This window comes from Alternaria hordeiaustralica, assembly GCF_023758085.1.
Source record: "Alternaria hordeiaustralica strain BMP 2776 chromosome Unknown scaffold_3, whole genome shotgun sequence".
Taxonomy (NCBI): domain Eukaryota; kingdom Fungi; phylum Ascomycota; class Dothideomycetes; order Pleosporales; family Pleosporaceae; genus Alternaria; species Alternaria hordeiaustralica.
The window spans coordinates 1,003,660-1,028,166 of NW_026056775.1; the positions used below are offsets into that span (position 1 = coordinate 1,003,660).

The 24,507-nt window shown below is 54.5% G+C and overlaps 6 protein-coding genes across 6 annotated transcripts; 4 read left to right on the forward strand and 2 right to left on the reverse strand.

Annotated features, from left to right (window-relative positions):
• Window positions 1–99: 99 nt before the first annotated feature.
• J4E84_002501 (uncharacterized protein) lies at window positions 100–5,574 on the forward strand (the record flags this gene model as incomplete). The annotated part of the gene is made up of 1 exon (XM_049385126.1): window positions 100–5,574. The coding sequence occupies one exon, from the start codon at window positions 100–102 to the stop codon at window positions 5,572–5,574; it is 5,475 nt and encodes a 1,824-aa protein (XP_049247149.1).
• Window positions 5,575–6,638: 1,064 nt separating this feature from the next.
• J4E84_002502 (uncharacterized protein) lies at window positions 6,639–8,352 on the forward strand (the record flags this gene model as incomplete). The annotated part of the gene is made up of 2 exons (XM_049385127.1): window positions 6,639–7,363; window positions 7,416–8,352. The coding sequence occupies 2 exons, from the start codon at window positions 6,639–6,641 to the stop codon at window positions 8,350–8,352; spliced, it is 1,662 nt and encodes a 553-aa protein (XP_049247150.1).
• Window positions 8,353–8,748: 396 nt separating this feature from the next.
• Window positions 8,749–13,164, forward strand: J4E84_002503 (uncharacterized protein; the record flags this gene model as incomplete). Its single annotated transcript, XM_049385128.1, has 1 exon — window positions 8,749–13,164. The coding sequence occupies one exon, from the start codon at window positions 8,749–8,751 to the stop codon at window positions 13,162–13,164; it is 4,416 nt and encodes a 1,471-aa protein (XP_049247151.1).
• Window positions 13,165–15,298: 2,134 nt separating this feature from the next.
• On the reverse strand, window positions 15,299–17,278 carry J4E84_002504 (uncharacterized protein; the record flags this gene model as incomplete). The annotated part of the gene is made up of 2 exons (XM_049385129.1): window positions 15,299–16,823; window positions 16,872–17,278. 2 exons carry the CDS (start codon window positions 17,276–17,278, stop codon window positions 15,299–15,301), a joined length of 1,932 nt encoding a protein of 643 aa, XP_049247152.1.
• A 1,114-nt stretch (window positions 17,279–18,392) lies between these two features.
• On the reverse strand, window positions 18,393–18,977 carry J4E84_002505 (uncharacterized protein; the record flags this gene model as incomplete). Its single annotated transcript, XM_049385130.1, has 1 exon — window positions 18,393–18,977. The coding sequence occupies one exon, from the start codon at window positions 18,975–18,977 to the stop codon at window positions 18,393–18,395; it is 585 nt and encodes a 194-aa protein (XP_049247153.1).
• Window positions 18,978–22,867: 3,890 nt separating this feature from the next.
• Window positions 22,868–23,689, forward strand: J4E84_002506 (uncharacterized protein; the record flags this gene model as incomplete). The annotated part of the gene is made up of 1 exon (XM_049385131.1): window positions 22,868–23,689. One exon carries the CDS (start codon window positions 22,868–22,870, stop codon window positions 23,687–23,689), a length of 822 nt encoding a protein of 273 aa, XP_049247154.1.
• Between the last annotated feature and the right edge of the window lie 818 nt (window positions 23,690–24,507).

Below are 24,507 nucleotides of genomic sequence, written 5' to 3' on the forward strand. Positions count from 1 at the left end.
CGACCGAGGCCCAACCTTCTGGCCACGGACCCCCAATTCCAGTGCTGACTGCCTGTGCAGTACTTGTAGATACCCTTTGAATTACCTAATTATCCCGTAATGGACGAAGACGGCCCCAACTTTTCCTACGCCTACGGCGGCGCGCCTCCCACCCCCTCCACAGCCTCGAACGCATCATGGAATCCCGCATTGCGCACCGAGAAGGAAGCGAGTGCACCACCTAGCGCGAAACCCACGAATCAGTTTGCACAGACCAAACCAGAGTCGTCAGAGGAAGACGACGAGGAAGAGGATGACAGTGAGGAGGCGGATGAGGAGGACGATGATGAAGAATCAGAAGAGGAGAGCGAGGACGAAGAGACTCCTTCAAGGCCTGCAGTAGCTGCACCACTCGCACCGGTACCGGCAGTCAAGCCTGCACCCGAAGAAGCAGAGACCGATGAGTCTACTGCGCGCGACGACACAATACAAGCGCCACCAAGCGCAGAAGCGCCTCAACCTCTCGAGCCCCTGGAGGGTGGAGCAGACGGTGCCGACGATGAAGATCTAGTTAGTGCCACGCAGGCACTCAACATTACCGAACCACAAGCGACACCAGCAAGAGCCGAATCAAGTGAGGAGGAAGAGTCTGATTCCGAAGACGAGAGCGAAGACTCGCAACCTGCAGCGCAGATACAACGGGAGGAAAGCTCAGAGGAAAGTTCAGAAGAAGAGGCGGAACCCGAACAGCATCCCGAGGAGAACTACGAGCACCAAGGAGAGACTACAGCCCTGGAGGATGCTATGACGGATAGTGTCAAAGTGCCTTTGGTAGCAGACACGGAGGCAGATGAATGGGGCGCGTCTGGAGACGACCCCTTTGATCTTGGTGGGAAACCACAAGAACCTCCTCTGGAGACACCCGTGGCGGAGGCTGTTGGGACGACCGTCGGAGACGACACTATCGGAAATACCACAGTAGGCGGAAACACTGGAGCCGACATCGACTGGGGCAATTCCGAAGAGCAGGAAGACTTCTTTGGTTTGGGCGCGAGCCAGCAGATCGAACCTGCGCAGGCGGTAGACCAAAGTCCTGGCGCGCATGTGGTACAGGCCGAACCAAAAGCTCCCGAAAAGAACGAGTGGGATCTGGATCTTGACCTGGACGACGACTTCTTGCCTGACCAAGAAGAAGCACCCGTCATTGAGTTGAGCGACGACGAAGGCTTCCTCGATGATGAAGCGCCAGCACCCGCACAGCAACCCACGCAAGCCGCTCCTTCAGGAACTGCAAGCCGATATGCTCCTCAAACTCCTGCAGTCGCACCCGCACTTGCCCCGGCAGCGAACCCATATGCCCCTCAGTCGCAGCCCGCGGTGGCACCAGCTTATGATGGCTTTGGACGGAATATGGCTTTCCAACAGCAACAGCAACCACCTCGACCACCAATGGCGAGTTCAGCGCAAAGTTTCGTAGACAAGTCGAAAGGAGGTTATGCCTCGCCATATGATCTGCCGGAAGACATCGTAACTACCCGAAAGCGACCAGCTCCTCGAACAACAGTGTCTGCTGTACAGCCAACTCCACCACCCCCGCGAACTAGCAGTATGTCCTCGAACGCGGGGCCTCCACGGCCGCCACTGTCGTCGAGCATGTCAGTTGCCAGTCTGTCTCCGCCCTCATCAGGCCACTCCATGCGTTCTCAGATGACTGGTATGCCACCACCGGCTGCACCTCCAAAACCCGCTGTCACAGCGAAATCACCATCGAGTGATTTCTTCGCCGAGCTGCCCGTCACCTCCAAGCCTCGCCCGTCTGGACGCTACACCCCGCAACCGAATATGGCTGTTCAACCTCCAGTCAGCCATCCTCCCCCGCAACTTCCTCCAAAGGAGCGCACCGCTTCAACCTCGTCCTTGCGAAATGAGTTCATCCCAGATGCTGCCAAAGTCGCTACTCCTCCTCCCTTCAGACAACCAGAACAGTTGGCCATGTTCCCTACTCAGCCATCGGTACCTGCGCGAACAAACAGTCTTCCCGTTCCTCAGCCAGTGCAAGCGCCTCTTTCCACGAACAGATACTCTCCTGCTCCGCCTCCGTCGGGACCAGCTGCCAATTCACGGTACTCTCCTGCACCCCCAAGTGCACCAGCGGCGAACCCGCGATACTCGCCCGCGCCTCCGCCAGGACAGCCTCATGCTCGTTATCAGTCCGAGCCGCATAACAACTTGACCCGGACTCCTTCGCAGCCTTTCGCGCCCCGTACTTCCAGCCCGCTAGCCTTCCATAGCATGCCTCATCAGCAGGAGCAAGCCCCGGAAAACCATGCACAATATCCTCCGAACCATCAAGTCACCCAGTCGGCTGATGGGATGCCCCGTCCACCATTCAGAAGCCCACTGGGGGAGGTTAGCGAGATTGAAGAGCAGGAGCCAATTCTGAGTTCGAGGCCGCCTACTGGACGATCAGAGACGCCACCGCTACGGAGTACACCTTCATCAGTAGTCGGCTCACCACGGAAGACCGATGGCTATGCACCAAGATACCAGCCAGCCCAGCCGGCCGTCCCACAACGTTCTCACTCACAATCTCCAACAGCGACTATGAAGCAGCCTGCATACAGTATGATGCCTTCGTCTTCAGTCTATGGCGGCCGGCCTACTGCTTCAAGCTCGGTCAACGTCATCCCCCATCGTCGACAGGCGTCAGTCAACTACGACTTCATTGTCCCCGAAGACGAGCGCTCGGCAGACCCACTCGAAAGATGGAAGGGTCATCCTGTGTTCACATGGGGCCTAGGAGGCAATGTTGTCACGAGCTTCCCTAAGCAGATTCCTCGCTACGGAGGTGGCGGATCAGCGCCGATGATGAAGAGTAGCCCTGGTGAGATTCGCATCCAGAGTGTCAAGGAGGTTCTCCCTCTGCCAGAAGACGTTGCCAAGTTCCCTGGTCCCCTCAAGGCCAAGGGCAAGAAGAAGGATGTGTCAGCATGGCTTGGCCGTAAAATCGAAGCACTTGAGAACCAGTCTAAAGAGCCAGGACTCGAACACACTATGAGCGAAGACGAGTTGAAGCGCGTGGATGATCGCATCCTCCTTTGGAAACTCATGCAAGCATTGGTCGATAATGATGGCAAATTGGAGGGTACTCCTGCAGAAGCCGCTGTCAAGAAGCTGCTACTACCTCCAGGTGACGAGACATCTGACGAAGCCGGTTCATATTCGACGGCAGCGGACATTGTTGGACGTTCAAGATCCAACACCTCCAACCTCCAGGCAGAGCCCATCGATCCCCGTGCTGTTGAAGATCTACAGGGCATGCTTGTCAAGGGTGATCGCGAGAAAGCTGTCTGGCATGCTGTTGACCAGCGCTTATGGGGCCATGCGATGCTGCTGTCTTCTACTCTCAGCAAGGACATATGGAAGCAGGTTGTCCAAGAATTCGTTCGAAAAGAAGTAAAGAAGGCTGGACGCAACAACCAGGCGCTGGCTGTATTGTACGAAGTCTTTGCTGGTAACCACGAGGACTGTATTGACGAACTGGTACCTGCTTCGGCTCGTGCCGGATTCCAGATGGTGAGCGCTGATGGTGTTGGCGCAACCCAGAACGCACTCCAGGGTCTAGACAAGTGGCGCGAGACAGTTGCGCTGATTCTGAATAACCGTAGCGAAGGTGACGCATCAGCGCTACTCTCGCTTGGAAGGCTTCTGGCTCAATACGGTCGCATTGAAGCTGCACATGTATGCTTCATCATCGCGCGTTCAGTTCTGAAAGTCAGTGGAGTCGATGACCCGCAGGCTGATCTTGTTCTGATCAGCGCTGACCATCGTCTCAACCCTCTGGAAATGGGTGTCGAGATGGAGCCAATATTGCTGACCGAGGTATACGAATTCGCGCTATCGCTGTCATCTCCGAGCGGCTCGTATGTCATTCCTCATCTGCAAAACTACAAACTTGCACATGCGTATCAACTCGCTGAGAATGGGTACCGGACCGACGCCCAGGCATATTGCGACGCCATTGCAGCGGCAATGAAGGCTACAACTCAAGTCTCGCTATATTACAACGCTGCTTTCATCGCCAGTCTTGACGATCTGAGCAAGCGACTGTCGCAGTCTCCGAAGGATGGATCGTCATCGTGGATCTCGAAGCCTAGCATGGACAAGGTTGGAAGCTCGCTTCTATCCAAGTTCAACAGCTTCATTGCAGGAGACGACGAGGACAACACAGCCAACAAGTCTGGTGGGCCGGACGGACCTTTCGCTAAGATCGCTGGTAATAGCCCATCCCTCACGCCCTCACAATCGAGCACGGATCTCTATGGTGCGATGTCCGGCTATGGCGCTCCAACGCAACCATCTGTCCCCGGCAACTCAAGGTATGCACCATCGAACGCGTACGCGCCAAGGTCGTCTTCGGAGCAGCAACGATCTCGTTATGAGCCTCAAGGTCGGCCATCGATGGAATCGAACGACAGCTTCGGCGTGCGCGCAGCATCTGACACCTACATGCCTATGACACCCACGTCAAACGTGTACAGCCCAACTCAAAATCAACTGAGCCCACCGAGTGCACGCACGGCAGCCAAGGCACAGTCGTACTCACCCCTTCGTCCGGAGTACAGCCCAGCTCAGCCATCCTTCGGTAGTCCTTATATGCCCACACCACCTGTCGGAGAGCCTTCCCTGGCCCCTGCATTTGGTGGCTATCAGCCTCAAGCGAACTCAGATGAGCCGACAGCAAACGAGCTCACCTACGATCGATATGGACCTTCGTCATCCACCTTTGAGCCTCCTGCGTACCAGCCGTACAATCCGGATGAGGATGACAAGGAAGAAGACAAGCAGATATCAAAGAAGAAGTCTTTCATGGATCTTGACGACGATGACGACCTCGCTGCCCGCGCCTCGGCCTTGAAGATTAGTGGAGGCAGCAGCTCCAAATCAGACGCAGACAAAAAGGCAGATGAGGCATTCCGCAAAGCCGCCGAAGCAGACGCTCAACGCGACAAGGAAGCCGCAGCAGCAAAGAAGGGAGGATGGTTGTCTGGGTGGTTTAAGAAAGATCCCAACGCCGGTCCCGGTCCCATCAAGGCCAAGCTGGGAGAAGAGAGCAGTTTCTACTACGACACAGATCTTGGCAAGTGGGTAAACAAGAAGGGCGGCGCGGCAGACACGGGTAAGCCCGCTGCAACACCACCTCCTCCACGTGCTGGACCTCCCGGCGGCGGAGCTCGAAGTGCCTCAGGTAGCGCCGCACCCACACCGCCTATGGGTCCTCCCGGCGCAGGTGCACTGCGTCCACCTACCTCCAACCCCCGCTCGTCGTCGCTGCCGCCGCCAATGGGTGTAGCAGGCTCCCGCGCATCTACACCCGGCATCCCAGAATCCGACGAAGAGGGTTTCGCTGGACCCAAGCCACCTACGCTGGCTAGACCCAGCTTCGGTGCTGCATCCGGACCGCCATCACGGCCGGGCACTGGTATGAGCAATGCTAGTAGTATTGACGATTTGCTCGGCGCACCTCAGGCGAGGAAGGGCCCGGCGGGTAAGAAGAAGAAGGGTGGACGCTATGTCGATGTCATGGCCAAGTAAAAACGTTACGGGAAACGATCAAGATATGGAAAACGGAGATAGATGACCGTTATCAGGACGCACATGTCAGGGATGAACAGCATGGTTGTCATGAAGGATTCGGGCGCGGCATACAGGTGTTCCTGCATTAGAAGGAGTAAATGCATTAGTCTCGCATCCCGAGCCCATGTCTCGGGTTTCGAAACACAATTGTACTATTATATTATCATACTCTATCCTATCATGCGCATCATGGCTTCAGTATCGCAATCGTGATAAACGTGTCGTGTGTCCCACCCCGGGGGGCGGCCCCAGCCAGTCCACTTTCCTCCCTCCACAAAAGATACGAAGAACGGCCTTTTGCTCGGAGCTGTTGCTGGCTGGGCGTTGACCATGTGGCCCACTGGGGGCCGATTGGGCTGGCGGTGGTCGACCCCACAAGAACGGCAAACACACCCGATTACGGAGATGACGCATTGTCCGGCTAGTTGATCGGTGACATGCGCTTTCGCGTGGTCGGTATCGCCAGGGTCTGGCGATGGTTACACGCGCTGCGCGCATGGCTATCGTGCAGTGGACTCGAGTCTTGTTCTTATCGTTGTCGCTTACTTGATGTATGGTGTATGTATGTTGTTGGGTGGGTAGTTTCTCGGTGCCGTATCAGCACAGCTAGCCAGCCCTGTCGACGCCTATCTCCCCGACTCCGACTCGTGCTGTGGAGCGAACGATTGCAGCGTCGCATTCGCAGCTCTCCCAGCTCCCAAGACCGCTAGGATTAGTATTAGTCAGTCTAGCCCTTTGGTGGGCTTGAGCCAGCTGCGGGGATTTCGGCGGCGCTCGCGTGGTCATCTTTTTTATCTTGGGGTTTCGTGTTCCTTATCCTGTTGACTGATGCTATAGCCCTGCAGCCGACGCTGTTATCGCGGTGTTGTTTTGTTCTTATACTGGACGGTTTCCGAGGTTGCGACATCACGATACGGTGTTTCTAGGTCGTCGCATTTCCCATCGCAGCGCACGGATTCGACGCGCAGTAAGAGTTGGTTTTCTGAATTGATCGCGTGGGATACCTGGACAACGAGGCAATCATGGCGAAGAGCGTTTCCGTCACCGAAGGCGGAGCAGGAGGAGGACAAGATGCCACACGAAGACGGGCTTCGATCAACGACCCGGGCGCCGACGCTGCCCTGGCGAAAATGGGCTACCAATCTGAACTCCCACGGAATCTGAGCATGCTGAGCGTCCTCGGCATGTCGTTTGCCATCATGGCCGTTCCATTCGGTCTCTCGACAACACTCTACATTACGCTTACGGACGGGCAATCGGTGACTGTGCTCTACGGCTGGATCCTCGTCTCCCTCATCTCGCTCGCCATCGCCGCGTCCCTCGCTGAGATCTGCGCTGTTTACCCCACAGCCGGCGGTGTGTACTACTGGTCCGCCATGCTCTCCACGCGCGAATGGGCGCCCATCGCTTCTTGGGTAACGGGCTGGTTGACCTTGGTTGGAAATTGGACGGTTACGCTTTCGATCAACTTCTCCGGCGGTCAGCTCATCTTATCGGCTATTACGCTTTGGAACGAGGACTTTGTGCCGAACGAATGGCAGACTGTTCTTGCGTTTTGGGCGGTCATGCTGATTTGCATGGCGATTAATATCTTCGGGGCGAAGCATCTCGATCTGATCAATAAGATTTGTATTTATTGGACAGCGACGAGTGTGGTGGTTATCATGGTTGTGCTGTTGACTATGGCGGATACGAAGAGGGATGCGGAGTTTGTGTTTGCGCATTATGATGCTAGTCAAAGTGGATGGTATGTTGTCTTGACATGGAATATGAGACGGTTGGACTAACATTACTGCTAGGCCATCAGGGTGGGCTTTCTTCGTCGGTCTCCTGCAAGCTGCGTACACGCTGACAGGCTACGGCATGGTCGCCGCCATGTGCGAAGAAGTCTCGAACCCCTCCCGCGAAGTCCCCAAAGCCATTGTTCTCTCCGTCGCAGCAGCCGGTGTCACAGGAGTCATCTACCTGATTCCCATCCTCTTCGTTCTCCCAGACGTACAACTCCTCCTCGACGTCGCAAACGGCCAACCCATTGGCCTGCTCTTCAAGACCGTAACCGGCAGTGCAGGCGGCGGATTCGGCCTCCTCTTCCTCATCCTCGGCATCCTTTTCTTCGCTGGCACAGGCGCTCTAACCGCTGCATCACGCTGCACCTATGCGTTTGCTCGCGACGGCGCTATACCCGGCTCGCGACTCTGGGCCAAGGTAGACAAACGCTTCGATATCCCGCTCATGGCGCTCGTCCTCTCTACAGTTGTCGACTGCCTCCTCGGCCTCATCTACTTCGGCTCCTCAGCCGCATTCAACTCCTTCACCGGCGTCGCTACCATCTGCCTCTCCACCTCCTACGGCATGCCCATCCTCATTTCCGTGCTGCGCGGCCGCAGAGCAGTCAAGCACTCGTCCTTCTCGCTCGGCCGCTTCGGCTACGCCATCAACGTCGCTATGATTGCGTGGATCTGCCTTGCTGTCGTGCTCTTCTGTATGCCGGTTAGTCTGCCTGTCGAGCCTGCTACCATGAACTATGCGAGTGTGGTCTTTGCGGGCTTTGCGGCGATTAGTGTGGCGTGGTACTTTATCAGTGGGAGGAAGGAGTTTTCGGGCCCGCCTGTGCCGACGGATGCTGAGCCTGGGGAGGAGACTGTTGTTGCGGGGTTGGCAGTGCAGGATAGTCGGCAGGATATTGAGGGCAAGGGCGATATGGATAAGGGCGTAGAGCACGATAAGGTGTATTGAGTGGGAGATGTGATGAAGGTTTATGTACTTTGAGACTGTTTGGTATTATACTTTCTATAATCTAGAGCGCACACAACAACTTGCAATCTGAGCTGCTGTGTCGAGTAAATTCCTCGATGTCGCGATTAGAAAAACGGTAGATTTCCGCTCTCAGGTGAAGGGGTGACGCCACAGGACGCTAAGCCACGGCTAGCGGGGGTACGCGGTTACGCGATCCACGGTTGGTCGCAAAGCATTCAACGCGACAAGCACCATCTCTCCCATGGACGTGTTGCCTGCCGCTGAGACTGATGGAAATGAGGTGAGTGCTTCTCTTAGTAGTGATATCCTCTTGTCATATCGTGAAATCTCTCATAGTTGCACATGCGGTGCGATAGAGTAAAGGAGTCGACTAACATGTGCAGCGACTGGCGACATTCCATAGTCGACCTCACCTACGATGACGACGATGCGGAAAGCGACGAGGGCCCGCTGTCTTCGTTGCCCTTGGCGACTGCCACACCGACTCACTCACTCACCTCCATGAGCGCGCCCTTGCCTCAACCACCCTCATCGCGACCACCTGCTCCCACGACGCGACCCGCACCTGCATACATAAACCCATACCCTCCGCTACCCGGCACCATGCCGAAAGCGACGAATTCGGCGAGTATGGGACGCCTTGGTCTGGCGCCCAACACTTACGTGCCGGTTCCAGGCCAGTCGGGCAACGGGACAAGCGACTCGCGGGCAGCAAAAAGAATCAAGACATCCGACGGCGCCTCCAGATCGTCAACACCACCTGCAAAGAAGCCGACTCCAAGCAGAGGGATACCGCCAGCAGCGCAAGCCGCGACACTGGGCAAGTACAAGCTCAACGCCTGGGCAGCGGAATCCCGTGCGGCAGTACCTCCTCCAAGTGCCACACCGAAGCCCAGCGCTACCAATGCCCACAAAGCTCCATCCGTTCAGGATATCAACAAAGCGCTAAAGACGAATGCTGCGCCTATGCTCAACGGTGTCAGGACCTCCAGTCCGCGCGCGCTTCACATTGGTCGCCGGCCGGGTAGCAGCTCAGGTCCAGTCAGTGCGGCACCACCGACACGAGAGACACCGCGAACGTCACAGGCACCGGCCATTCGACAACAACAATCCCGTGAAGCGACTGCATACAATGGAGCGAGTGCGGGCATGCCAACTAGAGGCCCAGGAAGACCGCGCAGCCGCCCTTCGCCAGGTGCAGGCAACGCCCCACCAAGGCCGAACTACTTTGCGGGTCCTGCGAAGGAGCAGATTCCAGATGAAGATGGAGATAGCGTCATGTCCGATGTCTCGTCTTCAGCAGACTCTGTGCCGCAACAGCCATCGGATAAGGCGAAGAGCGGAAATGTCCATCATGGTCTCGGACCAGCAGTCGCTGCATTCCACTCATCTACCCTCCCTAAGGGCGCGGATGTACCTGCACCGCCACCCTCCACTGGACGAAAGAAAACAATGAATCCATTCGATACGGCGCAAGACAACTACCTCGTCTTTCTTAAAGAGGTTAAGCAGTTCACATGGGCGCAGATAACAGCAGAGTTTAACAACGACATGCCGAACCGCCCATACGCAGCACTCCAGTCTCGTTATTCGACCTTTCTGAACAAGAGAGACAGATCTCAAGATCCGTCTACGTTAATACTACCCCCTCGGTGGGCTGCAGAGGCGACTGTCGACTGGAGTCTCGTTCGTAGTAACAGTGCTCCATCAAGAGGCCCAAGAAGCACCCTGCCCGCTTCGCAACCTCACCCACCGAAACGCCAGGAGCAGGCAGTGCCCAAGCCCCTACCAGTTCAACAGACCATCGAACACGACTACTCCTCAGGGGGAGACTCTGCACCTCGGCGAGAGCGATCGCGTCGGACACAGCGAGTCAACTATACATGGCCGAAGCAGCGGGGTGTTCCGGCAGCTGGGATCGAAGAGGAGTTCATGGAAGACAACTACGAAGCCTTCGCGGACGATTTTGGTCACGCTCGGTCAGAGACGTCTCCAGAGGACGACATTCCTCTGCCTAGTAAGGCGATCGCCGTCGACAACGAGCCGGTAGACGTTCAGTATGATGCGGATGATGCCGAAATTGGACTGGGGTTACGTTCACGTAAGACATCGCGCAAGGACACTACAAAGAGAGTGCCATATCTCAGCACGTCGCAACGTTCTTCGATGCAGAATCCACCTGCTGGGGACTGGGACCAGCTGTCTAGTCGCGATTGGCAAGGAACTCTAGTACATGTCGACTTTAGCCCAGACGAGATCGCTTTGGTAGAGAAGGCTATCGCATTGACAAGAAGAACCACACCCACAATATCACGGCACCGCACACAAGGAAGGCAGCTGCGCGAACACTTGAAAACTTTTACAGAACCGCAGATCCTTCGACTGATCGAGGACCTCTTTCGTCGTTTGCCCTGCCGCGATCGGAGCAGCATCCAAGCCTTTATACAAGATGCATTAGCCGGCGATGTTGCAGAAGTACCGCAAATACAGAGGCTTGCAGCTGCGCGACCTGACACAGAGATGCAATCGACCCAGAAGCAGTCCACAACATCGATCATCCGTCAACGTGAGCTAGGCCTCCAGTCCAGAAGAGGCTGGCATAGTGCGTCAAATCCGCTTACCTACCAGGTCAAGAACAAGTATATGGATACCATGGGACCTGCAGCTTGCTGGACGGGCGCATCAAGCGACATCCACACTGTTGCATGGGCGCCGGATGGTGAGCACTTTGCTGCTGGTGCAGTCGCTGTTGACGATCCAGACTCTATGCAATACAATCGACCCAACAACCTCCTCTTCGGGAGTGCCGTGGATGGCACAATCCATGAATTGGCAGAGCACTATAAGATTCGCGAGAAGACTGAGTCTGGCGCCAATTCAAGTCACGCCATGTTCGCCTCCCAAGACCCAAAGCTTTACACTACAGTCAGCTCGGTAGCGTTCTCGAATACCAGTCCGTATATGTACTCGTCGGGTTACGACGGACACATCGGTATTTGGAGAACAGACTTAGAGGCAACACAGCCGGTGCTAGCTGCGAAGCTCAACGTGAAAATCCAAATCGATATCTTGTCAGTCAACCCTGTGAAATCTGGTGTTATAGCAACGGCAGCGAAGGTCAATGAGAAGGCTATAAGGGTACTCAAGATAGACGAAGCCGAGCCATGGAACTTTACCAAATCGAGCTTTCACTCAAACAAGGCTGTCGCGCGTGCAGATCTGAGGATTCTTCCTTCTGCTCTTCAATTCGAACCGACATATGGCGGGCTTCTTCTTGCAGGCTTCGGTGCCAACCTGAAGGATACAGGATTGGATATGACTGGCGATCTCTGCTTATGGGATGTTGAAACGCAGACCCCATACAACATTCATGGATCCAACAAGAATATCTTCGACGTCACTTTCAATCCGAACCGCTCCAGCATGCCAATGTTTGCTGCCGGCTGCGTAGCAACAGGTTCCACTGTGAATCGTGGTACACGCTCGACGGTCCGTCTGTACGATGTAAGAGGCGACAGTAAATTCACCTGCCCGTTGGAGTTTGAGTGCAAAGCTCTGGATATGAACGATGTAATTTGGTGCCCACATGACGAGCGACTCATCGCAGCTGGCTGTACAGACGGCAAGGTCTATGTCTGGGATGCGCGTATGCCAGATGACCCCCTGCGCGTCCTCTCTCACGGCAGCTCCCTAATGCCTCTCCAAGAGGGAATTAAGCATGAGATTACAGACACCGGGATACGGTTCTTGTCATGGGGCGAGAATGCGACTCGGCTTTACTCAGGTTCATCCGACGGTGTGATCAAGGTCTGGGATGTTACGCGCGCGGAAGAGAACACCTTCATCAAGGATTTGGTCACCACAGATTCCGGTATCATGTCTGCTGCATTTAGTCCTGATTACAGTAAACTTGTCGTTGGAGAAGTGAACGGCTCTATCAACGTACTTGAAGTCGGCAGGGACGATACCTCTATCAAGGATGCAGACAGGCTACGTTATATGCCGTACCAGGACGATGAGCAAGACGACATTCAGGATGAGGCTGGCGATATCACTCGTCTAGCACCCGAGTCCGGTATTGCTGAAGGCAACTACCTACTGCAGACTCGGCAGCTCCAAGTCGCGCCTATGGGAAGTCTACCAATCCGACAAGTTGTCCAAGGTGTGAACTACGCCGGTCCGTTCGATGGGGGTATCGATGCGCCATATCTCCGCGAGCAGGCACTGCAGTTTCAGCTCGGTCTTACAACGTCGGGAGGCCCTCAGTGTGACATCCCTGCCTGCAAGGACAACCTCAACAAGGTCACGAGCGAGGACGTCGGCGATTCGGGACGAAGCGCAGACCGTATCCCAGACGAACTGCGTCGACAATGGAAGGCTATCGACACTAAAAGCGCCATTATACCCGGCAAATCGAAGTGCACGTACTGTGCCCGCCCTGCCCGCCCGTCTACGACAGACAACAGCGACGTTGTCTTATGTGAGCGCTGCTCTTTCGCTTGCTTCCGCTGTGGCTCCGTCAACCCCATTGCTCCAGCTACCACCACACTCATTTGCGACTCCTGCGCTGGTGTCTGGGACATTGGCGTCCTCGGCTATGAGTGCGTTCAGCAGCCGTATGCTCACAACAGGCACATGCAGTTGGATGTCCCAGCGTTGAAGAGGTGGGGCGAAGAAGCCCATGCAGATCGGCAGGATGACTTCGATACGAATCACGGCGACGAGATGAATGCGCTGACTGACTACTACCTCTCTTTGGCTATCGACCGGCCGGAGAGTCCGCCGTTGTAGGAGCTGACGTTCTAGAGCCTGGCATTGAGGGGATTGGCTGTCGGGAAGAGACTTTGCAGAGGATGTGGAGATGGACACGTGTACATTATATTATGGAAATGAAGAGCGGAATAGTGGGAACAAGCGCCCGCCTATATTGAGCGGCGCTGGCGATGAATGATACCCCATGTTACCTTACTCAGTCAGGCCCTCGTTCTTTCCACATATATGGGTACCGCGTGATGATGGAGCGCATCATCATCACTTAGGAACTATACGCCTGGCGAGCCTCACTGGCAACACTAACTTGATTCTGCAGGGAAGCTCGCCATGGGATTCTCGACCAAAGGTTTTTTTTTCCGAGTCGCACGAGAACATGAAAGATCATGCCGTCGTCTTTTGACGCAGAGGAGAGCGCAGCGACATGCCTCTGATAGCTTGACGTTTGGAGTTTGTAGTCTTAGATTGGTAAGATGGTGATGTGAACGTCCTTGCAGACTGCCCAACACATACCGCCTAATGTCACGACACTGCGTCTTATGAAGTGAGTCGCTAGGTGATTTTTCGGAGGAAGAGAGACAGAGTCTTCTCCATGCGTTGTGGACATATGCATTTTAGTATTTATAGAAGAGGACGGGGCGAGATCTTCTCCACATAAAGCAGGCAGGTAGTATTTTTAGGATATCGGGGAATAGGAAGGCGAGGTCTTTTCATCGAAAACCCAGCTTCAAGTTTCAGGAATTGGGCGAAAGAAGGAGGGAGACGTTCTCCATGCGTTCTGCCGCTGTGCGATTTTAGAATTTAGAAAAGAGAGGAGGCGATGCTCTCTCCATGTGGTACTGTATTTCCCATTTTGGTAATGTGGTAAGAAGTAGATGCAAGGAAGAACAGAGAACAGCAAGATAGCGAAAGCTCTCATAGCTGCTTTCTCGCTGCGCTGTGCCGAGACGGTCATACCACAAATGGTGTACTTTTTAAAGTCGACGCAGCGAGCAGCATGCAAACAGCAAGGCACTTTTTTTGGTTTTCTGTTCGTTCGCAGAGGCCCGCTCGCAAACATGAGTGTGGGGCTAGACTTTTTAGGTCCAGCGTTCATGTCCTTGGCGCTCTTGCGTTTTGCAGACGAAGCGATCCAAGATATTTGAAGCTGGAAGGAAGCAAAGGTCATTCGCACGCGCTTTACGAGTTTTGTAAAGGGTTCTCTGAGTTTTGTGGGAGAAGGCGCAGAAGCGACCACATGGAAGAATGTTCGGCAGTCTTTCTGGGAGGCGACACCCATGACAATTGCTCGCTGCTTTTTTGAAGTAAATCACCAGCAGTATGGTGAAGAAGTGAGGAGGAAGAGTGCGTGGAAAGGTTGCTTTTATATCGAGCAAAGCCTGGAACGGAACAACACCGATACATCCGTAGTGCATTTCGAGAGACGTTCTACGCCGAGAATGGCGTGGTCAGAACATGATAGCACGCATTGCTTGTTTGTGGAGAGAGGGAAAAGCCGACATGAAACAACTTTTGTAGCTTTTTCAGTCCTGCGTCTTTTTGCCGAGAGTTTTGCAGAGGAGAGTGGAGTCGAGCGCGGCGAACATGCACCAGGGTATTTTCTGTTTTTGACGCTCGGGGTCTCCATGATTGAGCGGCTCATTTGTTTTGGAAAATGGTACTTGTGGGTGTGAGTGTATAAGAGTGATGGAGCGAGCAGTGCAGCTTAATATACTCGTCATAGTAGCGGCTATAATGCGCATCGATGGTGTTCACATCGAAGACATGTCATGAGCTTTTCAGTACGATAGCGAAGCCGAGAACTGATGAGCGGCAGTTTCGTCCGCCATTGTGAGAACAGCCCGTCGAATGTACACTTTTCGCACGCCTTGTGAGACATGATCTCTGCCTCCAGAGTTTTTGATGGACATGTGTTTGTGGTTTTGATATTCTAGGATATTGGTGGGCCAAAGAGATGTGCTGTAAGATAAATATGTCCCCGGGCATAAGTGAGCCATGAAGAACATTCGCGAGGTTTTGAGTATGTGAACAAAGAATTCGGAGAATGAGCTCATGTTGGTGTTTTCGAAAGCCCAATTCTCATAATGAACCGAGAACGGTTTTTGGAATGCGAGAGTAGAATTTATGAGTAAGGAAGGCTTCCCCATAGGTCAATTTATATACGACTTCTAGCAAGCGCATCGGCCGCCTCGTCCTTGGCATACGTAACATCCACGCCCTTCATTCCATCCTCCTCTCTCCAATCATTCAGGATCTTAATAAACGCCGGACTTCCATACCCAAACGTCGCATTCCTCTTCTCCCTCTCACTATCTTTGCCTTCGTTGTTGTAGTACCCGGGCGTGCACTCCTTGAGGAAGTCACCCCGGATCGCCGTCCCATCAACAATCGTTTTCGTCCATGCCTCCTCCGCATCTTGCATCGGCTCCACAGTCCTGATGCCCCGCTTCTTGCACTCCGAGATGATGTACGCATAATGAATCGCCTGCTCGTTAGTGACGTGCATGAAGTTCGGCGTAAGAGCCGCTTGCACGATCTGGACGAAGAGGCAGTTGGGAAAGTTGCGCGTTCCCCATGCATGCAGTGTCTGTGCACCATCAGCCCACTTCTCGGTTATGGTCTGATTGTCGCGGCCGTAGATCTCGATGCCGGTTTTGTGCGACCATTCGTTTGCGAGCTCGAAACCAGTGGCGTAGATGAGGCAGTCGAGTTCGTATTCTTGGCCGTTGGCTACGACGCCGGTGGGGGTGAGGTGGTCAACACCTTTGCCTTTCGTATCGACGAGCGTGACGTTAGGACGGTTGAACGTCGGTAGATACTCATCGTGGAAGCAGGGGCGCTTGCAGAATTGGTTGTACCATGGTTTCAGAGCGTCGGCTGTTTCTTTGTCTTTCACAATCTCGTCGGTTCGATCGCGGATAGCGTTCATCTTCTTGAAGTCTGCGATTTGTCGCTTAGCTGCAGCTTCGACGGGGTTGTTTGGGTCGATGCCGGCGGTGATTAGAGACCGGATGATGTCTGTCCATCGATCGGATACCATGTCTTCTTTCTCGTAGCCGCCGTTGACGATGTTGTCAAAGTTGTCCATGCGCTTCTTCTGCCATCCTTTCTGGAGCGATTGTGCCCATGCCTCGTCCGTCGGGCGATTGCCACGAACGTCGATCGAAGAGGGCGTACGTTGGAAGACGTAGAGCTGCTTTGCCCACTCACCCAGATGAGGCACAATCTGAACGGCTGTCGCGCCTGTACCGATGATACCCACACGCTTGTCTTTGAGTTTGAGCAGGTTCCCCGATGCGTCGCCGCCCGTGTAGGCATAGTCCCAGCGCGAGGAGTGGAATGAATGGCCTTTGAAGTCTTCAATGCCTTTCAAGCCGGGAAACTTGGGTCGATGAAGAGGACCAGCGGCGGGGATCACGAATCGTGACTTGATCTTGTCGCCGCGCGCTGTGTGCGTAGTCCATTTTCCTTCTTCTTCGTTCCATCGCATCTCTTTACTTTCGGTCTGGAAGAGAGCTCGCGAGTAAAGGTCGTATTTTTCGCCAATCATACGTGAGTGTCTGAGAAGCTCTTTGGCACGAGCATACTTCTCCGTAGGCATGTATCCGACTTCTTCTAGCAGGGGCATGTAGATGTAGGATTCGATGTCGCATTGCGCCCCGGGATACCTATTCCAATACCTCCCTCGCTGTTAGTAAATGAATCGCATGCTGTTCAACAAAACATACCATGTTCCACCAAAGTCCCCAGCCTTCTCGATGATCCTAAAGTCTGTGATGCCAGCCTCAATCAACCGCACGGCGCAGACCTGAGCACCGTAACCACCACCGATGATTACCACCTCCGTCTCTTCTTCAATAGGCTCGCGCTGAAACCCCGGCTCGACCCAAGGATCGTCCAAGTAGTGTGATAAGCTGCCATCGAGGAGTATATATTGCTCTACACCTTCGTCTCGTGCTAAACGTCGATCACGCTCTTGAAGGTATTTTGCTTGGAGCGCTGTCGGGTCAAAAGGCAGCTCGTCTTTGTTTGCTATCTCTCCGGTCTTGATATCGACAGTAGACTTGGGAGCCTCTGCCTCGGTAAGAGGTACCTCATCTATCGGAGCTGCTGCGATCGGACCTTTCGTCGTCATTTTGCGTTTAGGTGGAGGAAACTCGATGCTGTCACTTTAGTCCAGGTTTTGGGTTTGCTTAAGGAGCCCAGTACATCAACAATCGTATGGTAGACGTCGAAAGAAATACAGGTCGATGTAGCCGCGGCAACCCCTCTCGCAACAGCTTCCCCACTCCACCATCGCTTCAGTAGGCTCGCAACGAGACTGATTATCTGCCCGCGGATGCAAGTTGCCCCGTCTGCTGATACTACTAATCATATGCATGTCGAGCGAATGCAGCCACCAGCCATGTTGAGCGTTACTGCTAGCCCGAATGGTAAGGGGCGTTTTAGAGGACAAAGGTTCGGGGTAGATTTGTTCGTTCGGTGCAGATGTGGGGTAACTGGAGACTGATCTGCGGTCGTCGACTAAGCTCAGTCGAGTCGTAACAGGCATCAGGTACCGCAGTATCGGGTAATGTTTCGAAGTTCGATGACAAGACCGAGTTGAAGAGTATCTGGTGAAGCGCATCGGTATTCGTCTTCCTCTGCGCCCCTGACGCGCGGCTCTGTCACCCGGTTGGCGCGTACAGGAGATCTAGACTCGAACCATCTACTCCTCCCCAAAGCTAACACTGTATCGTGCGTTTCTCTGCATCCATACTCACTCGATGAAACATCACCATAATGGGGGCTGAGATGAAGTTGGGCACGAAAATGCATGACGTGGTCTTCGCGCTAACGGACTCGCTTATCGCCATGGCCATGCCCTGGCAGCAGCCCCGGAGCGCACCACCTGGCACAACTCGGCCAAAATCAAATGTGCAACTCGTATCGTGCGACGCGTCCCCGCCACGAATGCGACAGGCACAGCCCTGGTATCAGTAAGCGCCCGTTACCACGACGAACGATACAGAGCCGACGTCAAGATATACCGCCATCGCAATCATCACGATAAACAATACACAGAGCAAATGTGTCAACCAAGACTTCGTAGAAGCGTAACGTGTTTCATTGAATCATCCAAAGTCGTAACCAAATCGTAACCCAAGGTATATCCCATATCCCATCCCTAGTTTATGTATAAAGAACGTAAGAAGTAATCATAAAAAGAGCTGGAGAAGTAATCGTAAAGTGCGCGGCACCAGGGCTATCTAAGCCTCGCCGTTGATCTGCATGCGTCCAGCAACGCTTCTCTTGATCTGTTCCTCGCCAGAGCAGACCTTCATGTACAGGTCGGGGCTGGTGCCCAGGGTCTTGGGGCACATGAAGACGGGCTCGGCGATCTTAAGCTTCTGCAGAGGCTGGTCGACGTAGTAGATCTGCGAAGGGCAGTATGTTCCAGCTTCGCAGTCGATCTTGCCGCAGCTATCGTCGCTGGCATCCATGGCGAGGCCCTCGTCGTGGCCAGGGCAGTTGGACGCAGACTCGCCATTGGCGCAGTCGACGAAAGAGATGTCGTACCAGAGCTGACCCGCGGCGATGGAGTACTCGAATTGCGTGTGGTGGCCAGCGAGGAGGTTCTCGGTCTTGCTGACCTTCATGGAAGTGCTGGTACCAATGTAGGGCTCGCTGTGGGTGGTACGCGAAGGGATGCGGACCGCTGTGGGCACACCGTGTCCGGTAGAGATCGACCAGACCCAGATGTCGTAGCTGCAGCGGTTGGCGATGATGGCGTTGCCAGCAAGGGCAAGACTAGCCTGGAGTGCCGCGATGGCGAAGGTGAATTTGGAAAGCATGTTGTTGATTGAGAGGGTCTGTAACGGTGTTGTTTGAAGATGTTCTTTGTTGGCGACACAAGGGAGTGTGGCGAAGTTTCTTTATAGAGACTGTGTGTTGTTGATGGAGTGATGAATGAGTGGAGGTCCAGACCGTCAATTGAACAAGAGAGGGAAGTTTGGAAAGAATGTGATAAAGCTGTCGAAGCTTGACTGTGATGTGACAAGGAGTGTGTGTAGATCAAGAACAAAAGAGGGTGAACGTCGACTTTAAACACATGGGAATTCAAAGTGGGCCCACGGCGTAGTCCAGCTCTTTATCATACCTACATCCGTTACCGAACAAGTATGAGCCGCCAAGGCCCAACAGGCCTGCCAGGCACACCAATCATACACTGATACATTCAGGGCAGAACAAAGCGTCTCCGAGTCATCCGGCGGTAACTGCAGATTTTTCGTCCCGCAGAGGTGTTTTCAGCGCTGTCTGTGGAGACGGGGGTATGGGTTCTGGTTGGTCGGATTGCCTAATTGGGCGGCGCATACCTCAGCGCCCTGAATATGATGTAAGGAACTGTCTAGGCTCGGATGGAACACAGTTTCGGTCGTTGCTTTTTCTTTAGCCGATCCTGAAAGATAGGTGCCTTGGTCTACACTTCCAAGGCTTTGTTGCTGCGAATAGCTACTCCACTCCAAGGTACGCCCTTCGCGAGGGTCAATCAGAATGTAGCGTGGCTATACTCACACGAATAACAGCCATCAGTGGCGCTTTTTGTTATCTAGCATACTCACAGAGACGCAGTCATCTAGATGAATGCGGGTGGAGCTTGGAATAGTCTATGGGAATGCAAGGCACGGCGGATGCGCACCAATCGGTGAACGGCTAATAAGCAGACAGCGACGTGGTGAAGCCGAAAGCTAGTAGTGAAGTCGCATAGGCTAGAACGTCTTAGTGTAGGATCATGGAGTAAGATGACGATTGATCGATCGAGCACCCAATCCACCCGCATGGAAGAAGAAGCAGACTGCGTGAAGACTCAGGCTGGGAATATGTGAACGCGTGTATGTGAAGCGGCATACGACGCTCAACATGAGAACGCCCAGTGTTTCGCGCTCGACATGGCGGCGTGCCAGGTTCAATTTCATTCGTCACCCGAGCAAGGTGTGAAGGCCTCCGTGGACGTTCTTTATGATTGCCGCCAAGCCGCCATCTGGATCAGGCATCGCCTACGTTTTTGAGTTCGGGAGGCAAGAAGTGATCTCCCGTCTTCCCATGACTTCATCCTGTTTAGGTGACATGTCACTTTGCTTCTGCCTTATCTGACCGTAGTGCTTTTGGATTTGCTCGCTAAATCCTGATGTTTGTGCCAGCTGGGTGGAAAAGTACAGCAAGCTGCATGAGCTGTCAGATGACGTCGTGACCGCCATCCAGGGAGAGACACCGGACCGCCGACGTGTCTGCTGGAAGACTAACCGGCCGAGACAGTTGGCAGGCAGAGGTTTTCGTGGCTCACACGTGTTTCGTTCGCGCTACTGCAGGATTTTCGCGGTTGAGGCAGTTCTCCGCCGGTGCTACGGGCTGCATGTGAAAATCGGCGCGATGGTACCTGACGGTTAGTCCGGCACACCGGGATGAAGGATCTTCTTCAACAGCCGGGTTGACAGGAGCCACGACGACGTCCCGGTGACCTAGAGCAGCGAGTTCTGCTGACGTCCAGGTCGTCAGCACGCTCGCGCCACGTCGGCCAGCTATCTAATCGATAGCAGATAGGAAGATTGCCGACCTCCACGTTTCAGGCACGAAGGAGTTCGACGATCAACAGCGCATGCGTCAGCATCGTGCATACGCGCGAGAGAACACCTTGCAGGGCTGGCCCTATCAGGCGCGGCGACGGAGGGCGCGTTGCGACTGGGCTAAAAAGTGTGTGGATGAAGAGTTCGACTAGCATGCAGTCGAAAGCCGAAAAGAAACCACGTACCGTACTCGGAGTACAGCCGACAGCGGGGCGACAGCCACCTCAAAACCTGATGACGGGCCGGGTATACCAAACGCCGTTGATGCTGTGGGTCTGCGGCAGTATTCAACGAAGACAAACCTGAGCCGCCTCCGCGAAATTGCACGGTGGCCACGCAAGACGGCTGCTTGCCGCCAGCACACGGCGACACATCATGACAAACGGCGAGCGCGTCCAGACCAAAATCGACGTTTCACTTAATCGCGAGGCCTGAGGCACGGCAGGCCTTCGGTGCTTCATCTTGAGTGAGATGAGGTTGAAAGAAACAATCTGGTGCCGCAACGGGTCGAAGATTAAACAGTGCTGGGTCACCTTGCTACAACCCCTCATTATCACTACCATTAATTTTACGACATCCTAGCTGTGTCGCGTGCTTGGGTCGAGAGATGACGTTGAATTTTGATCTCGGCTGCTGGCTGATTACCTGGTGGGCGGCTCGGGCACAGTCCTTGGAGGGTCGCTGACCATGCGGTGTACCGGATCCACGTCAAGAGACGAGATCTCGTCGCTGCCCAGGTGTACCAGTGCGCTAACACGTGGCGACCGTCCACGCGGAAGATCGATGGCAGATGGTGACACTGAAGGTGGAGCCAAGTCGAGTGTCATGAAGCGCCACTGACTCTGGCAGTTATCGTCACATCCACACGATCGCCTGCAACGGCGGAAGGATGTTGCGACAACGGGCGGCAGTCAGGCTTCCCCTCTACTTCTACCTTGTTGGGCGGCGCGATAGAAACGGGATCTCCAAATATCCCACGATTCGCTGTTTCACGATGACCTCTCCCGTCCGAGTAGAAATCCTTCGGCGGCTCCACTCTGCGAACGGCCTTCTAGAGTCTCGACTCTTCCCTCGGACAGCGATGGACGTCGCACGGACGCGTGAATCGCTCGCCATGTGCGATACGAGCGAAAGGGCCAGCAGATGCTGTGGCACAAGAGCTGAAACTAAGGCGGACTGTAGTTGTGCAACTATTCGGACTACCTTTCACAAGAGGTTTCTCACAGAGCCGGGTCAGACCAAGCTGTACCCTGGGCTAAGAAAAACATCTGAAACCGTACCTGGTCCGAACGATTATAACAGCCAATGGGACAGCGGCGCACTTCGAGATATCTTTACGTTTTGCCGCTCTCGACTTAGCTCTCCGCTTAATTTTCCGAAGTGGGCGTTTGATGAGCTGTCCCTTGCGCAAGCCCAATGATCGTCTGTGTTTACCCCTGACGCTTGTCACATCTGGACCGTACCAACGAAATCCGAGTCGAAGCGCCAGAGTGCACGACAATCAACGACGAAAGACAAACAAAGCTTTATTGATTGCCGCGCACAATCGCAGTGAAGCACAAAGGGTTTGGAAGGGATATAACTACCGAGACATTCATTACATGCGATCCGACAGCAACCAATGCGAATACGTAGGGCTGCAGACTCCAAAACCTGGCCTACGGTGACTGTCACTGAGCAAGAGACGAAATGAAAGGATGCAAGCGGTCTACCAAGGGCTTGGTTGGGACGAGGATTGCGCTTGAGAGCCTCTAGCTCCAGGCACAGGTAAATCTGCGGAGGACGGGGCCGTGGGCGGAAATGTGATGGCGCTCGCGTTTAATTTCCTGGCCCATGTCAGCTGCACAACGCCCGTTTCCTGCTTAGCGTCAAGTTGTATAAATGTAGTTTATCCCCTCTGCCTTCCTCTACTACCCCAGGTCTGCGACTTCCAGGTTCGACATCCAGTCATTCACTCTCTACACAGTCAATCTTTGACACCACGTTCTCTACCGCCCTTCGGCACAAACACGCTCACTTCGCATCTGTAACCAAAAAACAATTCGACCGTCGAACCTTACCTGTCAACTCAAGTCCAGCTCCTATCCTTTACTAAATCAACCAACACGAAATCAATCAACATGCGCTACTCGACCGCCTTCTCCGCCGCCATTCTGGCTGGCTCTGCGCTCGCCGCTCCCTCCTACGGTGGTTACGGCAGCCAGCACAAGCACGTCAAGAACGTCCACGTCGTCGTTGAGACTGTCGTAAAGACTGTCTACGTCACCGAGGGCTACGAGATCCCCAAGCCTACCAGCTCTTCCGTCAGCGCTGCGTACGAGGCCCCGGCCAAGAACACCATGCCCGCCTACGCTCCCGTCAAGCCCACCAGCACTGCCGTCTACGCTCCTCCCCCTCCCCCTGCGCCCACCAGCGAGGCGCCCAAGCCCACCACCACCATGGTCTACCAGCCCGCTCCCCAGAAGCCCACCACCTACGACGCTCCTCCTCCCCCTGCTCCCACCAGCGAGGCTCCCAAGCCAACCACCACCCCCGCTGCTCCCGCTCCCGCTCCTTCCAGCGGTGGATACATGGGCATTGTCGAGGAGGCGCGTGCCAAGCTCGGCATGAAGTCTCTCGAGTGCGACTCCAAGCTCGAGTCCAACGCCATGAACGTCGTTGTTGAGGGCAACGGTGTCATGAAGCACAAGCTTAACCCCGGCACTTACGGCCAGGTTCTTGCCCCCGGCAAGCCCGACATGGAGTCCTTCGACCACGTCTTCTACGGTGGATGGCTCTGCGAGATCCCCAGCCTGCCCGGTCTTGAGGATGTCTGCGGCAGCGCGTCCAAGGGCTGGAACTACGAGGGTCAGACCGGCCACGCTGAGATCCTCACCTCCGACCAGTACACCAAGATTGGTTGTGCTAACCACGAGGGTATCTGGTGCTGCGACCTTGCATAAGCAAGTCACAACACACGTCATGAGGGTGTATGGGGGTTACAATTCTTCTACTGTAGATGACAGGGCGGCTTGGAGATCAAACTCGCGACGCGTGCTTTCGCGCTGGTTGGAAACATATTCTTTTCTTCTGTATCTTACGGTACCAAACCTCTTTATTTTCCCTGCTCATTTTTTAGGGGAGCGCCTCTTTACTCTGTTGCCAAATTACAGATCCACGAATTCATGACCCGAAGCCCTTGCCTTTCTGTTTTGCCCATGTGACAACGCTGAACGAACATTTGCCTATCACTCCCACCCTGCGACGATCACTCTTAACACGACTACTAACAATATAATCCGCCAGCGATCTTCGCTTCTTTGACACGCCTCGTACCTGAACACGAGCTGAGCGAGCGCACGGCAGCCAAAGAAAGAAGGTGACAGACGCGAGCCAGCACGAACCCGGGCGGCTGCGGAGATGACCCCGTAAGCACTCAGGGCTCAGGCACACTTCGTGTTCTGTGCCTGCCAAGGGGGCGTGGCGCGTTCTTGGGCGGCTTTGCCAGACTGCCGCGCCGCTTCGTCACTCAACCACAGAAGGCAGTGTGTGCCCCCAAATCCCAATAGCTGCCCCCAGCCCCCTTGTAACAAAGAACGTTCAACTAAGTATCGAGTGGCTCGCGCCATGGCATCTGGCGCTCAGGAGCTGTGGCGATAGAGTTTGCCTGTCGCTTCAAAGTGTGGTTTGTCAGGAGACTGGCGTCGCCCGAAAACCAGGTCGCGCATTTTACAAACCATTGAAACCAAAACGAAGAAACAATCATGTTCAACACCATGCG